We start from the raw sequence: 17,077 nt of genomic DNA, 5'->3' as shown, positions 1-17,077 counted from the left end.
ATCCGAACGACAGTCGTCTGTACTTCACACTAAGCATTCCAAAAATGCGCTTCTTTCTTGGCGTGTAAAACGTTTTTCCCCTCTTGGCGCAATAAAGCTTTTCCGCAAGCAACCATACATCTGTTGCGCCTTCCCCCAGTTCCATTACTACCGGAAAGAAATCCGTTCTCAAGTGCTACTTCCCGCCCATCGCTTCTAATGCTTCTTCCCCTTTGGACTTCTAGTGAGGCTTCAAGCGTCCTCCGGTTAACGACTCTCCAAATTGGTGACATCCGGACCATCCACATTAAAGTAAGTAGCCCCATATCATCGTTCTTAAATATTTTTTGACTCATTGAAGAAAATTCTAATTATCTTCCTTTAATAGCATTTAAATGCTTTTATGCAGCTTTTTCTAAATTAGCATATTTCTTTTTATTTGACCACATTTTAAAGGGAAAATAGTATTAAAAGTGTTCCACCATCAAAAGAATACGATTTCCATTTGGAATGCTACATTTTTCTCCAAAAGTAAATGTTAGTCAGATATTTATAGTTATATTACATAGACTATAATTGTAAATAATGGAAAATATGCATATAAATTTTAAATTTGCATTATATTATTTTATTTGTCTATTTAGTAATAGCACATATTGATTGGCTTTTGTCATCAACTTTTACATCATTGCATCTAGTGACTAGGATGGGTTTCCATTTTTTTTTTACACAAAAAATGAAATTTAATTTTTTAATCTTATCTACTGACGCATTTTATATTCTGCATGTAGCTTTTTTCATTTTTTTTATTAGTTATCACATGTGAAAAACATAAACATTTTATTTTATGTTGTTTTATTCTGCTTAAAGGTTGCTTTATAATTAAAAAGAATTCTGATATTACAATTAAGTACAATTTTGAATGAATTTAAAATATTGTCATTTTTTACAATTTTATATAAAATTACTTTGAAATTTAGAATCCTTTTATATGCAAGGTATGGAAGCTGATTGTCCAGTAAAGTCTCATAAGGAAAAATTTTATTATTTCAATGTATGAAAATTTTCTATTTAAAACTACTCATATAGAATATATTTACATTTATTATATTTATATTTTTTTAAAAAAAATCTAATTTTTGGAAATTAAGAGAGGGAGAAAGGACATGCCCAAGATTTCCTATGCCTAAAAGTCCATTGAAATTTTAATGTAGTTCTTATTGTGTGACTTATATTGTATCTACTTCTGAAGTAACTGGTTCCCAAACTCACTATAATTTAATATTTAGATTTATTCTGCAATTTTCAATCAAGTAATGTTTTAAAGAAGGCACTTTCTACTTCTTTAATGAATAATTAAAATTATATTTTGAGTATTTAAAGCTTTATTTTTTAATTGTCTTCTTTGTAATATTTTCTCCATTAAATATTTCCATGCAGTTCCTAAAAATATACAAAGCTATTGCAATATGCTGGATATGCTGCATTTTCCTTTTTGTGGGTTAAAAAAATATTTTTTGCATTTAGAATTGTTTAGAATATATTTAGAATTGTTTTTATTTATAACTTAAAAATTAGTAGACTTTCAATTTATGCAACTAGAATTTTCATATAAAAATCTTTTCTCTATGTTTGTTAGATATATTCTTTCAAATCTCAAAATAAAAAGTATTAAAATAGAGAGAAAAAAAATGAAACTTAGTTATTAATTGTTTGAATTAACACCAATGAATGTTGCAGATTTTCTCATTTAAAATTAAGGTAACTTTTATTATATGAAAATAAATTTTACAATATTTTTCACATACTTTGAGTTAAACTAAAGAAGTCTTTGTAAATTCGTATACTATGTTTGTAGTTTGATAGCTGTTGCATATCTATAAATTCAGAACAGGCATTATCTCTAACTTTCTTTGATAATAATATTGGCATCCAAGTTGAAAATTATTGGTCTATCTTTGTGGAAGGGAAAATTTTGGTTAGCATTTTTAGATATGTTTCAAAGTTCCTTTCATCCATTTTGATAGAAAAAAAAAAAAATAGCTTAAGGATCAAACATTGGGGGTATCTTTCATTTCTCAAGAAAATTTCGTAGTGTACTAAACCCTTAAAGATATCTTGCACCATCCCAGAATTTATGGACCAATGGAGAGTAGAATGCAGTTTATAGACCAATGATATAGGGTGTCCATTCTAGGTCTTGGCTCAATAGTTATTTTTTGAACCATAATATCCATGTAGTTTCAATAAGAAAAGGGCTATAAATGACACAAATATTTGTATAACTGTACTTTCTATCATAAATTTTGGATTCTAAAATAATAAATAATTCTTAAAAAAATAATTCTTACATAATTAAAATTATAATGGTAGTTGGCTTTTTTTATGAAGTATGTGAAAACCTGCCTCCTCAAGGGTAAAAGGTAAATTTTTGGAAATAACATATTTTTTAGTAATGCAATTGCAAAAGATCCGTATTTGCACAGATGCATTTCAAAGTTATAACTAGGAATAGTAGCCAGTAACTTTTTAGGTTATGAATGAGATAAAAAAATCAGAATAAGAGAAAGATCTAATCAAAAAATCACAAATACAAATTTTAATGAAAAAATAACACAAAAAAAGTCGTTTGAATTCCTAGAAAAAAGAATCTAATTTTTAAGCCTTTAGAGAGTGACATATAATTTCAGGTAGAGAAATTAGCTAAATATCAGAAAGTATTTTGTTTAGTGTCATTTGCTAATTATTTGGTCAATAAATAATTTCTATTTAAAGATTACAAAATCTTTACTTTTATATGGCTCCTAGGTATTTTTGAACAATTTTAACATTTGCATCGTCTAATCAATGGACTCCATTGCCTTGAGCTGATTGATAATAACTCTAAAATCGTGATATTCACAGTTTTATAGCTCAATTATATGCTGCAGTAGAATATTATAACCATTTAAATTTAAAACATTAAATGTGCAAAAACTAATGTATAATTAAATATCACTAACAGGAGTAAGAATGCATAAAATTTTAGAATCCAATATTTCAACAAGTTCAATAAAAATTAATCTCTTAATTGTAAAGCTTATTACTAGTTGCTGTTTTTAAATCGTAGACTAATCAGCTAATTCTATGGAATTAATGCTCAGTAAAATTCTGGTTGAAATATTTTATGTAACTTGGTGAATTAATAATCACTTTAGCAAGATATTTTTTAGTTTAACATTTTGATATTTATTTAATCAATATTATAATAAAAGCTTTATGCCATTCAGTTCATTGTATTTTGTATCTCAAATTTTCTGTCAGCTCTTGTAAAATTTTAACTTTTAATTGAGATAGAAGTGACTAATTTTTAATTAATGGAAACACATTTTTTAATGATACCAAATATATCTTTAAAACCTTTAAGCATAGAAAACAAAATCGCTCAGCATTCAATTCTTCTACGCATTCTAGAATATTTTTTTTATAATTTATGCTCTATTTCAAAGAAAATTTAACAAAATTTATGATTCATCATAAAATTCAGTTTTTAGTTTTACTTTGAAAAGAATTTGAATGATATAAATAATGATATTTTATTTTGTTTTAGTCAATAAATGCATTTCTGAAAAGTGTATATTTTGTGCATTATTTACAATATTATACAGTTTTATGCATTATGTTATTTTTGGTCCTAAAGAAATGTATTCACTGAGATATTCTTGATACTTCAATTTTTAAAAGAATAAAAATAATAATTACAAAATATGTCTATCTTCTGTGACCAAATTATGTAATTTTGAATATAAATATTTTATGACAATCAATTTATAGCATAAATCTAATCAGCTCTTGGGTAATTGGTGAATGGTTTTCTTTTCTGAAATGAATAATTAGGTGATCTAAAATCAGTAATTTTTATAATATAGTTATATTCAGATTTTCATAACTCACTCAGTTTTATTCTCAATAGAATGGACCCTTCCTTTTATTTGAAATGCTAGTGTCAAAGATATTTTACCAAATATGACTAATACAATTGATGGTCTGTATAGAAATATAAATTTTGTAATTCATCAGAACATTTATTGATTCAAACTGCATAAAATGAGATTCTTTACTTCATTTAGACAACTTTTCCTGTTTGATTTATATACCTACTGCCAACTGTGTAGAAGTTAGAACAAGATTATAATAGGGATTCTGTATGCATGTACACCATTTTGTCTTAAATACAATAAAATTTTCTTTTTAAACTTTTCTGTCTATTATTAACTTTTAAAATATTTATTATATATATATACACTTAATAGAGATATTTTTTAATTTGACATTAACCTTTTCCTTGCACTTCCTATATTTTTAGAAAATATAGTATTTTATTAAGCTTAATTAATAATTTAATTAATTATTACATTGATAAACTTGAATTTTCTCCATGTGTACATACATGAACTTGCTAGTTAAATTTAAATTTTATTTTGCATGGAATAAATTGTTGGAAAATATGTTTTAAATATTATTTTAAAATTTATTCAAGAAACTTTATATTAAAATATTGGTATTATTGAATATATATATATATATTAATTTTAAGACGATGTAAAACTTATTTTGGTTCAGTATTTGTTTTTACGTTATTTTTTTAACCAATTAAAATTCTTGTTAAAATTTTAAAAGAAACTGTCCAAGTCATATATGTCTCAAATTTGGTAGTTTTAGGTGAAATGATCTCTGTCTTTCATGCACATACATATTTATCTTTATCCTAAGTAAAGACAACAGTTTAGTTGGAATAAGTATTTATCTCTTACTTTTGTTAAGTGGCATTCATCTATTTTGTAAAGCAGTTCTTCTTGTTATTTCATTGTCAGCAGCCTCTTTGTCAATGATGCGATTCAAATGAATGTTCATCAAAAATCTGTATGATAATTAACAAACTTCACTTTTTTTGAAAACTTGTTTCACTGATTTTTGGCATCAACAAATATATACTACAAGAGATGTAGATAGAATTACATTTAAAATTTGATGTATGGGAATTACTAAAAAAGAACACATACTAAAAATGATGTCTCACTTAACAATAGGAATTTCGCTTTTGCTGTTAATAGAGTTGTTGTCGTCCAATAGAGTATATTTCTATGTCACTTTACTTGTATTTCTTATGACTATAATTGTTAATTTTTAATGAACTGAGCTCTTGCCTCTTATATCACATCATTTCGTTGTGATCTGTTAATACAGTTTTAATTTGCAATGACCTGAATTTCTAGTTGCATGACAAGTGCCCTGGTTTTTATGGTTACAAACTTTTAAAATATTTTCCAATTTTTGAAAATTCTTATATTGGATCTTTTCTCCTGAATAATCACAATTTTTGTAATTATTCATTTTTTTTTAATTCTAAAATATTAAAAATAAGACCTTTTTTTGATATTTTTTTTACTAAGCCGAAATGAATAAGTATGTCTTTTTTTTGTAGATTTCTTTATATTAATTGGAATGTGAAGAACTTAGGGGAAAAAATTGTCATAATGTGAAGAAAGTAATTGTTATATCTCGCCAAAGAAATAAAACTTTAGAACATTCCCCAGAAAACTGTACATAGATGGGAGCTCTAATTTATTTTGTTATAGTAATTTCACTTTTATTATATTCCAAAATTGTAGAATTTAACAAATATAATTGTAAAACAAATATAATTTGTAAATGATATTTATTTCACGAAGAGTTTTCATTGCTAGTATTACAAACTTTTCAGAACTTGGTCATTCTTTTCTAATTACCTAGCATGTTAATCTTATTATTATTAAGTGTTATAGATTTTTAATATTTTTTTTGAATAAATCTAATGATTATCAATGTTTTGAAGTATAAAATTGTAATAAATATTCTTCATTACTTAGGGCATTAGGAGAAACCTGGATGATGATGGTGGAATTTTGAAGTGTTCACGGGCAACTAAAAGGACTGTTAGGTCACCATATCATTCCAAAACAAAGAAAAGAAATGATGAAAATTTGAAGATGAGATCGTTCCAAAATTTGCAGATCTAGTTAACACTATATGACATATCTGTAATGGAATCCGTCACCAGGAAATAGAAGCCAATTATTTATCCATTCTTCAATTCCCCCTCCCCCTTCCTTACTGTACATATGTAAATAATTCTAAAGGTGTACTCAATTTTTTTATTTTTTTATTTACGACTTATATAGTAAAGGATATATTCTGCATCTTTAGGGAATCTAATACCACGAAATAAAATAACAAAAGAATAATTTTTTTGTAGTTGTTTTAAAAGAATTTTCAAATATGTTATAATTTTTATTTATTTTTATACACTTGCATGAAATCAAGATTTTATGCTGAGGGCTTGCATTTCCATGAAACATTAAAAATTGTAGTTTTGATTGATATGGGAGACAAATTTCATGTACATTTTATAAGTAATAAGGGTATTAATTCTTATGAGGCTTTAATTTTTCGTTTCCAAGCTGACTGTCTGTTTGTGATTGATGTAGAGTTTCTTTGAACGAATTGTTTTAAAAAATAATATTACTTATATAATGGATAAATCATTCACTTGCGAGTTATGTAATCAAGTGTTTGCTCGGAACAGTAATTTAATAAAGCATTTACGAATCCATACGCAAGATAAACCATTTGCATGTCACATGTGCAATAAAGTATTTTATCTGAAGAGCTCCTTAAAAACACATTTATGGTTGCACACGGAAGAGAAACCTTTTGAATGTGATGTATGTAATAAAACATTTGCTCTACCGATATATTTAAAGAAACATTTACTGACGCATGCGAAACAGAAACTGTTTGAATGTGATGTTTGTAATAAAGCTTTTGCTACCAAACCAAGTTTAAAACGTCATTTACAGATGCATACGGACAGGAAAAAATTTGCATGTGACGTATGTAATAAAGCATTTTCTGAGAAGTACTTAAAAATACATTTATTGTCGCATACAAAAGAGAAATCTTTTGTATGCGATTTTTGTAATAAAACATTTTATCAACTGACCTATTTAAAGACACATTTACGAAAGCATACTGGAGAGAAACCATTTGTATGTGATGTGTGTCAAAATGCATTTTCTACCAATTCCAATTTAAAGACACATTTACTATCGCATACGAAAGAGAAACCATTTGAATGTGATGTTTGCAATAAAGTTTTTGCCATCAAAAAATATTTAAAATTACATTTACGGACACATACAAAGGAGAAACCGTTTAGATGTGACGTATGTAATAAAGCATTTCGTGACCAGTCAAATATGAAAAGACATTTACAGGTTCATACAAACGAGAAACCATATTCATGTGATGTATGTTTTAAAGCATATACTGAGCCTTCAAATTTAAGAAGGCATTTACGGACGCATTCGGACGAGAAACCATTTTCATGTGAACTGTGTAATATAACCTTTACTCAAAAAGGGAATTTAATGGCACATGTTAGGAGGATGCATTAGAAAGAGAAACTATTTGCTGTTCAACTTTTTCTTGACAAGATGATTTAAAGAGACATTTCCATATGCATCAGAGAAGGAACCATATTCATGTTCCGTTTGCAATAGAGGTGTTCTCTTAAAAGTAGAATTTATATTTACAGATATTATAAAAAAGAAACGTATTAAAAATTCGTATAATGAAGTTTCTTTTCGGAGGCCAAATTTAAGAGCACATGTCCGGTCACATATGGAATAGAAAACGCATGCATATGACTCTTGTGGTGAACATCCATCTCATTTAGTGTCTAGAAACACATCTCATAGAGAATGAATAATACATGGTGTTTAATGAAATGTTTTCATAGCAAAAGCATTTCAATAATCTTACTGACAAGTACTAAAACAGTTGCCAGTGACATATGTAACTTATGTATCATGAACAAAATACATTTTGAATTGAAATAATTGTTTTATCATTAAATTTCTATCTGTGTATTATTTGAGATAAGTGACAGTTTTTTCATCATTTCACTGCATAACATCGATCATCAATAATCTGCCATTAAATAATATCTCTTCAAGTGATAAAATACATGGCAAGATGTATATTTTAAAAAAGTAATGTTTTTCTTAGTATTAAAATGCTTTAACGGCTGGATTACGCATATGAAATGTGCTCGCAAACACCTGGCACCTGGAAATTTTTTTTGTAAAATGCGGATTGGAATCGCATGCCCGTTTTTTTATTAATACTTAACCACCGAATAGGCCATGTTACAAAGATATGGGAAAAAAATCAGTTTTGATTTCATTTATATATTATTCTTGTAGTTTCTTTTATTGAATATTGCATCTCATTACATCATTGATCTGCTATTCATGCATTAAAAGAAAATAATTTTTGAAATATAACATTTTAAGGTGTAAATATTATGTATTGTATTATGGATCTGTCACTTTGATATTCAGTGTTGTTTCGGTATTTAGTATTTACATGTAAAATGTTCAATGTAAATTTTCATTTTAGTAAATATTTTTAAACTTTATGTCATTTTTCCTTATGGTTAATGTCTTATGAATGAATATTACAAAGAAAATACTTTCGGCCGTTAAAGGTTAAAATAAATGAATGTTCTATGTGATTAAATATATTAAATAATTTTTTGTGGTATATCTCCTTTTTTTTTTTTTTGATACTACAGTATTGGTATGTGTTAGCTTTTATTGTAATCCAGCTGATTATTAAATAATATCCTTTATATTGTTACAAATTCATGAATAAAAAAAATCTTTCAGTTAATTTCTGCATGGAAAGTGTGTTTTTTATGCTTTATTATTATAAAATGAATTTTTTATCAGTTTTAAGATCATCATATTTATTATAGATAGTACTTGATCCTATTAAAAATATTTTGCCTGTTTTTACATTTTTAATTTAATTCAGACATGGTGATGAGTTTTTATTGATATCTGCTTTTGAGCTTACTGGCTGTTCCAAAAATCCATTAAAAAACTTTAAGGGTAGGACCAGTATACAAAACAAGTCATTTTTATAATGGAATAAGGAGTGGGAAATGCAAAAAGGGGGGGATTCTTACAGGATATTCTAATAATGAATTAAATGAAAAAGCAGAGTTTATGATATAAAATGTTCACCACAAATTTAATAGAATACCAATGTATATTACCCAGCTGTATGAACTGTGACATGCAGATTCTATACCGTTTTGTATAGCAATATCGAAGAATAGATCTAGCCGCATGAGACTGGGTGAGAGAGTCATATTGAGAAAATTTTTGTCAAACTTTGTAGTAAACTAGTAGTGTAAAAAAAAAAAAAAAAGTGTCATAATTTTGATTTTATATCTACTGAACTAATACTCGCATTTTGTTTTTCATAAACGTTTTGGACGCTTCTGTTTCCTCTGATTCGTTTAACATTAGAAACATATTCGCTTTCAACACACAAATCGACAAATGAACTTTTTAACTGAGTTAAAAACCTGATGCATATCGACCATTTGAATAGTAGACTTTATTTCCTCCGTTCACCTCTTCGCATTTTTAAGTTCTTGTATTCAGATATATACAGTGGCTCAAACAATTGAGAGTACACCTTACTTTTACTTGATAAATCCGACTTCTACCACAAATAAAACATTACCGAGAAGTGCAAACATGTTTTTATTTTTACATACAACAAATGGTTTAATCTATACTTATAATAAAGCTCAATGTGTGTGTGTTGGCGCTCTACAGGCCAGACCGTTTGACCAACAGCTACGAAATTTGGCACGTGTATACCTTGGAGACCGGAAATGTGCACCTCGGGGTTATTTTTTCGAATTTTTAATTAAAATTTTATTTATTTAAAAAATAAGCGAAATTTTAGCGTGTTTCTGCTGTAACTTCCGAAAATATTACCGCACAAAAAAGATTTTTACATCAAGTTAAAGATCAAAAATTTATCTTTTAAATGATACCAATGTTTTAACCTTAAAATTAAATTTCTATTTTTAATTAATTTTTAAATAAATAATTTAACTATATTTTTCAACAATTTTTTTCGTACAAAATAAAAATAAAATTTAAGCTGCACGAGCACGTTTCGCATTCATAGGGAAAAAATTAGCTTTTTTCAAAGTGTTGCCATCACATCGATTAAAGCTCCATTTAAAAATAAATTAAATCTTTTTGGAAATAAAATCTGCAAAAATATGATTTTCGTCACGTGTCTGTAGGAAATGAAACAAATATAAAATATTATTTTTTTCTAAAAAATAAATTCAAGAAAAATTATTTTATGATCTTTTACACTATCTGTATTATTAATCCAATAAATCAGTTTTATTTTAAGGCAAGTTTTGTTTAATATGAACAGGATATCCATTCAAATCAGGGCCACACTGCTAATTTGTAAACCTTTAGTAATAGACACAGATCTGCTAAAATGGTCTAAATAGAAAATGATTATATTTTATGTAACTTGGTCTAATATATAACGAATTTTTGATTTTACATAAAGCTTCTGCTGTGGAAATCACGTTTAACAAAATGTTCTTGAAACACTAATATTTTAAATAAAGAATTAATTTCCAATCAACAAAATCAATCACTTAAACTGACTGATTTATAAAAATTTAAATATCACTATTCAAAAAAAAGAAAAGAAAAAAAAAGGATAATTTTAGATTTTCCATCGATCGTTTTAAAGAAAATACGCCAATTAGCGCGCAGGTTTCTCAAGATTAATTGGCCTAAGATTATAAAAATGTTGAGTTTTTCTAAATTTTTAACATTCAAAACTTCATAAATCAGTCTTAGTTAATCGTGGAAAATAGAAACATTCATTCATTTATTTAAAATTTGGTGTGTCCAGAATATTTCTCAGTATATGATACCTTACTGCATAAAATTTAAGACTTCATAATTTTTGAAATATATTTATAGGCCGGAACAAAATATTATTATGGATTTCATTTCAATCCTCTTGAAAGCAAAACTAAAAACTGAAATTTATGCTGAATCTGAGAAATTTTTGTTGAATTATTCTTTGAGATATTACGCAAATTATGAAAAATATTTTGTAGTTCACATAAGACTTAAATACCGAACGATTCTGTTTGCAGTACTCATATTCAATAATAATAATAAATAAATAACAAAAATGATAAATAAAATAAAACGCTTGGTTTCATTAAAAAATATTTTTACATTAATTGCAATTTCAGCATTTCCACTTTAAATTAAAGTTGAAGTTTTACCGGAAATGACAACAAATTAGCAAAATATATATAGTAAATTGAACGAAACGATCTAAACAACAGTATAAGTTTGGTATGACTATCAAAATTTGAAGATTAAAAATGTTTTGTTTGAGAAGCTATTAAGAGACCAGTTACTTAAAATATTTAATTGAAAATTGTAGCGACCGGTAATACTGGTTAACCAGCTGGTCGCCAAAAGCGGCTAGTTTAAAATAAAAATTAAGAAAAAAATCATCAAAAAACTAAATTGAGAAGTACCAGAAGCAATTTAAATAAACATACAGATTTTTGCCTCAAAAAATTGAGAATACAATAGCTTTTTTAGACTAATTTGATGGAGTGTAGAGAAAAAATGACACTCATAGTTTGTGTTTTAAATGTTCAATTCGATATCTCTTGTTCTTAACTATCATCCTACATAGTAATTTCCATGATAATCTATTCCATCATGGTTTTTAGAGCGTTTTTGAATTACTGAATAATTGGAAAATCGCTCCTCAAAGAGAAACCGAATTAAGATTGCTTTAAAAAGAAAATTCTTATCATGAAACAGCCCCACTTGTGTCTGGAAAAATTGCAAAATTTTAAAATGATGGATTGGTTTAAAATAAATGTGGAAAAGGAAGGAAAGGTATTCTGAATGATATTGCAAAAAGGAAAATTTGAAAAAAAATCAAGATTGATCCTGAAGTAAATGCAGTCAAACTTGCTGAAGAAACTTCTCAAATCATAGACAGAAGTACAAGTGCCAAATGTAATTAGACATGCTGAATTTAAAAGTTGAGTTGTTAGAAAGAAACCGTTCTTTTCCCAAGTTCGGGGATATTCTGTGGCGAAAGAAAGAAAGCTTACAAAATTAGAAAAAGTGCTTGGTGCTTGTAAAAATTCAGCAGTCTTTTTACTTAATTCGCTGTCAAAGAGCTTCCTGAAATGCCCATTATTCTTTGCTTTTGCAACTCCGCATTCTAATTCGAAGAGTGATTTGTGCTTGTCTGTCTGGCTTTCCTGATGATTGTTTGCAAATAAACCTGCAAGACAGTTTAATTATTGCACTTTATCTACAGAAAAAGAAATCCAAAGCCAGTGGCATTCTTTGGGTGTTGAGGAAATGAACTGCGCCAGAATTTCATTAAAATTGGCTTTCAGTGGATTTATCATTCAGCATAATTGTTATTTTCAAATAGTAATAAGTGTAAAAATCAATTTATATTTTGGAAATAAGGGGCAATTAATACATTGTGTAGATATATCTTTTGACTGTCTGTGTATGCTTGCATTTTCTTAGTTTGGAAATAAGGATATAATCTAATATATAAAAATCTCGTGTCACGGTGTTTGTTTTCGTACTCCTCCGAAACGGATCGACCGATTTTTATGTGTATTTGGTAGGTATGAGAATAGGTCGTAAAGTATATTTCATAACTCTAGGTAATTAGGGTGTCCCTATCCACGTTCAAAGTACGCAGATGAGATCAGCGCTTGCTTGAAATCATCGCCACTGTGGCGTAATGTTGAAAAAGTCCAACTAAAAATAAACACGCGCGTCCAAATGCTACAAGATCCATCTGCTGACACATTCTCGGACCGGCGATGGAAAAGTTGCTGTCTATGAAAATACTGGAAGCATAAAATTGCCCACGAATTTCTGCACTGTCGTTGATTTGCAAAATGTTCTCAGTGATCACATATTTCCCGATGTAAGTAAGCACTCAATACATAAATCATGCTTGGCTCGGAAAGAGCCATTTTGACAGCAAAAAATGTGGACATAGACGATTTCAAGATTCAGCAGTCGTTGCCAGGCGACTTGGTATCATACAAATCGATCGATACAGTTTGCGATGCTAACGAAGCTGTAAATTATCCAACAGAGTTTTTGAACTCACTGGATTTGCCATGCATGTCACCACACTTTCTACGACTGAAAGCTGGATCTCCGGTTATTTTACTTTGAAATTTGAACCCACCACGGCGATACAATGGCACGTGATTGGTTATTAAAAAAATGATGAAAAACGTTATCGAAGCCACCATTTTGAATGGTAAATTCCGAGGCGAAAACGTTTTGCTGCCACGAATTCCAATGATTCTCACAGACGTGCCAATTGAATTCAAACGCGTTTAATTTCTTATTAGATTGGCATTCGCAATGACAATCAATAAGTCGAAAAGGCGAAACGATGTCTGTTTGCTGCTTAGATTTGGGCAGGCCATGTTTTTCACATGTTCTCGCGTGGGCAAACCATCGAGCTTATTTGTGTTAGCTAAAGACGTACTGACAAAAAATATCGTACACTCAATTGCTCTTCGAAATGAATATTGATTTTCTTTATTTCATTTTTATACTTTAGGATAAAAAATATATTACTTTTTTTCACTTTTAAGAGATTGTTGCTACTGGCGATAGGCGAGGATCGAACTCGCAACCTTCTGGTTCGTAGCCGAGTAACATGACCACAAGACAAAAGAAATTTCTCATGTCTCGTAGCTGTTATCTGGCTTATAAAGCGTCACCACATTACTCCCCCCTCCAGTGCGTCAGAGGTGAGACGAACGATATTATGTCCTGTTTTTGCTGTTATAAGTGGTGGTATATTGGCTGTTGCACCTTATCCCTTTTTTTTTATTGGCTGATTATTTATCAGCTTCATTTATTTATTGGCTGATTATTTATCAGCTTCATTTTTTTTTTTGTTGGCTGATTATTTATCAGCTTCTTTTTTTTTATTGGCCGATTGTTTATCAGCTTCATTTTTTTTATTTTTTTTTATTGGCTGATTATTTATCAGCTTTGATTTTATTTATTTCTGGTAGAGGGCGCTACAACAGTTGTATGAAGGTTTTTTTGCGTATGACGTCATCGGGTCACCAATTGTTGTGTTCGTGCATCAACAAAAATAAAATGCAGACAAACGAACTATAAAACTAAATATTACATATAGATAATATTATCAAATTTACATCAACTTATTTTCAATCAACATTCTAGCATCGTTTTTAAACAACAAGTTCCAAAAGTATCATTGTTGCCAATCTGAATTTTACAACTATTTACAAAATAAAATTTATAATTATTAAAATAATCGTTAGCTACTTTTAAATAAAATATTTACGATTTATGCCGCAACATATACTCCCCTACCAGTAACGAACGTTACGTTAGAAAGTAGGAAGTAAATATTTTAGTAGTAGCATAAAGGAGGAAAAAAAGTCAACATTTAAATTTTGAATCTCAATGGCGTCTTAATGATTCTACCAGTTCGAGATTGTCTTAAGGCTGGTTTGAGATCAGGTTGAGATACAGTTTCCTTGGTTTGAATCTTAGCTGGTTGGGACGCAGGTGTAATCTTCACACAAGTTGGAGTTGCAAGCTGCTCTTCAGGATTTTCTTGTGGTAGTAGATACGCTGGCTTTAATCTATCTATAGTTACATTCACTTCTTTATTCTTTATCCTCAGAGTAAAATATTTTGGTGTACGGCTGATAACAAAATATGGACCTTCATAAGGGGGTTCGAGTGGCTTTCGTACTCTATCAATGCGAAGGAAAACGTGAGAAGTTGATTCTAAATCTTTGTGCACAAATATTTTTGGATGACTTTTTTGTTGAGTTTCTTTTGGTCTCATCAATTCCATAATATTTTGTAAATCATTTACAAATGTTCCTGGTGACATATGTGGTATATTTGCATCAAAGAATTCTCCAGGAAGTTTGATATTCTCTCCATACACCATTTCTGCTATTGTATAATTAGTATCGTCGTGGATCGCAGTTCGTAAACCCAAAAGTACTGTTGGTAACGTTTCACTCCAAGATACATTATTGTGGGCTTTTAAAGCAGCCTTTATCGATCTATGTAGTCTTTCTACCTTTCCGTTACACTGCGGGTGATAGGCTGTAGTATGTGAAAGCTTAATGCCGCAGATTCTTGACAGATTTTGAAATATCTCGGAATGAAATTGGTTTCCACGATAAGTAATAAGCTTCCAAGGTACTCCAAATCTTGCTATCCAGTTGTTATAAAAAGCTTTTGATATTGTTTCCGCAGAGATGTTTTCCAGCGGAATAGCTTCCATCCAATTCGTGTATCTATCTATACATGTTAGACAGTAGGTGTTATCATTTGAAGGTGGTAGTGGACCTACAATATCGATATGTATTTCTCGAAATCTTCCTGATGGTTTTTGAAATTCACCCAATACTGATTTTGTATGGCGGGTTATTTTAGACTTTTGGCATGGAATACACGACTTCGCCCACTGCTGGACATCTTTCTTAATATTTGGCCATATAAATTTTGAAGAAATTAATTTTACTGTTGATTTAATTCCCGGATGGGACAATCCGTGAAATTGATGAAATATCTTCATGCGAAAATGTTTTGGTATATAAGGTCTAATATGCTGTGTTGAAGTATCACACCATAAATATTTTCCAGATGGAAGGGGATATTTTTTAAATGACAAACTTGTAGACTTTTGACAGGTTCGAAATTCATCATCTTGTACTTGTTCCTTGGCAATTAGTTCATAATCTATTAAGGCAATTTCCTCAATTCTTGATAAAGTATCCGCTACCACGTTACTTTCTCCTGTAATGTATTTAATTTCTGTTGTGAATTCAGAAATATATTGAAGTTGTTTAATTTGGCATGGAGATGCTTTATCGGATTTTTGCAAAAATGCGTAGATTAATGGCTTGTGGTCAGTATACACTGTGAATTTTCTTCCTTCTAGAAATGTTTGAAATATTTAATGGATAAATAAATTCCGAGAAGTTCCCGATCGTATGCACTGTAATTTTGTTGTGCGTGGTTAAGCTTCTTGGAAAAAAATCCAATTGGTTTCCATCTACCATTTTCAAGTTGTTGTAGAACTGCACCCACTGCTGTATTGGAAGCATCTGTGCACAATGAAAGAGGTAATTCAGGATTTGGGTGAGATAGCACAGCAACATTTGCCAAATCTTTTTTACATTTTTCAAACTGCTCAATGGCTTCCTTGTTCCAAGTTATTTTCCGATTATCTTTTTTCTTTGCTCCTTTTAAGTATTCGTGTAAAATGGCTTGAGTACTAGCGGCGTTCTTCAAAAAACGACGGTAGAAATTAACCATTCCAAGGAAAGTCCGTAGTTGATGAATAGTTTCTGGCAGTTTAATATTGAAAATTGCTTTAACTTTTTCAGGAAGAGGTTTTGATCCTTCACTTGTAATTAAAAATCCTAAAAATTCCAGTTCTTTAACTCCAAAAATAGATTTAGAAACATGAAGTCTCAATCCATATTTTTGCAATCTATCAAATACTAATTTTAAGTGTTTTACATGTTCTTCTTCTGTAGTCGACGCAATTAAAACATCGTCTAAATATGGGAAAACAAAATTTAGTCCTCTAAATACCTCATTGATAAATCTTTGAAAGGTGGAAGGAGCATTACGCAAACCAAAACTCATTACATTAAATTCATACAAGCCGAAGGGTGTTATAATAGCAGTTTTTTTCTTATCAGCTTCATTGATCGGAATTTGGAAATATGCTTTATGCAAATCGATTTTAGAAAATATTCGAGTATTCTTTAAAATGTGGTTGAAATCTTCTAATCGAGGTATAGGGTAACGATCTGGTATGGTTTGAGCGTTCAAACGTCGATAATCCCCACATGGTCGGAAGGAACCATCTTTCTTAGGCACCATGTGAAGAGGGCTGGACCATTGTGATTTAGATGGTCGAATAATATCATTTTCTAACATGTATTGAAATTCCTGTTTTGCTATATGTAATCGCTTGGAATCCAGTTGTCTAGCTTTAGAATAAGTAGATTGTCCTTTTGTTGTGATAAAATGCTCAACATCATGTTCAAATTTAGATACTGTTAAATTAG

The 17,077-nt window shown here is 29.2% G+C and overlaps 1 protein-coding gene across 3 annotated transcripts; it reads left to right on the top strand.

Moving 5' to 3' along the window:
• The first annotated feature begins 232 nt into the window (after nucleotides 1-232).
• On the top strand, nucleotides 233-8,609 carry LOC129989340 (gastrula zinc finger protein XlCGF7.1-like). Of its 3 annotated transcripts, none has more exons than XM_056097819.1 (2): nucleotides 233-291; nucleotides 5,868-8,609. In XM_056097819.1, exon 2 carries the CDS (start codon nucleotides 6,531-6,533, stop codon nucleotides 7,452-7,454), a length of 924 nt encoding a protein of 307 aa, XP_055953794.1. In that variant the 5' UTR covers nucleotides 233-291; nucleotides 5,868-6,530; the 3' UTR covers nucleotides 7,455-8,609. The 3 variants fall into 3 exon arrangements, with proteins under 3 accessions (XP_055953794.1, XP_055953796.1, XP_055953795.1); XM_056097821.1 differs by lacking the exon at nucleotides 233-291 and adding an exon at nucleotides 307-510; XM_056097820.1 differs by lacking the exon at nucleotides 233-291 and adding an exon at nucleotides 307-516.
• Nucleotides 8,610-17,077: the final 8,468 nt, after the last annotated feature.

Source organism: Argiope bruennichi, chromosome 10, assembly GCF_947563725.1.
Source record: "Argiope bruennichi chromosome 10, qqArgBrue1.1, whole genome shotgun sequence".
NCBI lineage: Eukaryota > Metazoa > Arthropoda > Arachnida > Araneae > Araneidae > Argiope > Argiope bruennichi.
Note: the sequence above shows the minus strand (reverse complement) of the source record. Positions and strands in the feature narration are given on the sequence as shown.

What these genes read in the sequence shown, in the direction of transcription:
- LOC129989340 (XM_056097819.1), top strand. Translation starts at nt 6,531, where the DNA reads ATGGATAAATCATTCACTTGCGAGTTATGTAATCAAGTGTTTGCTCGG.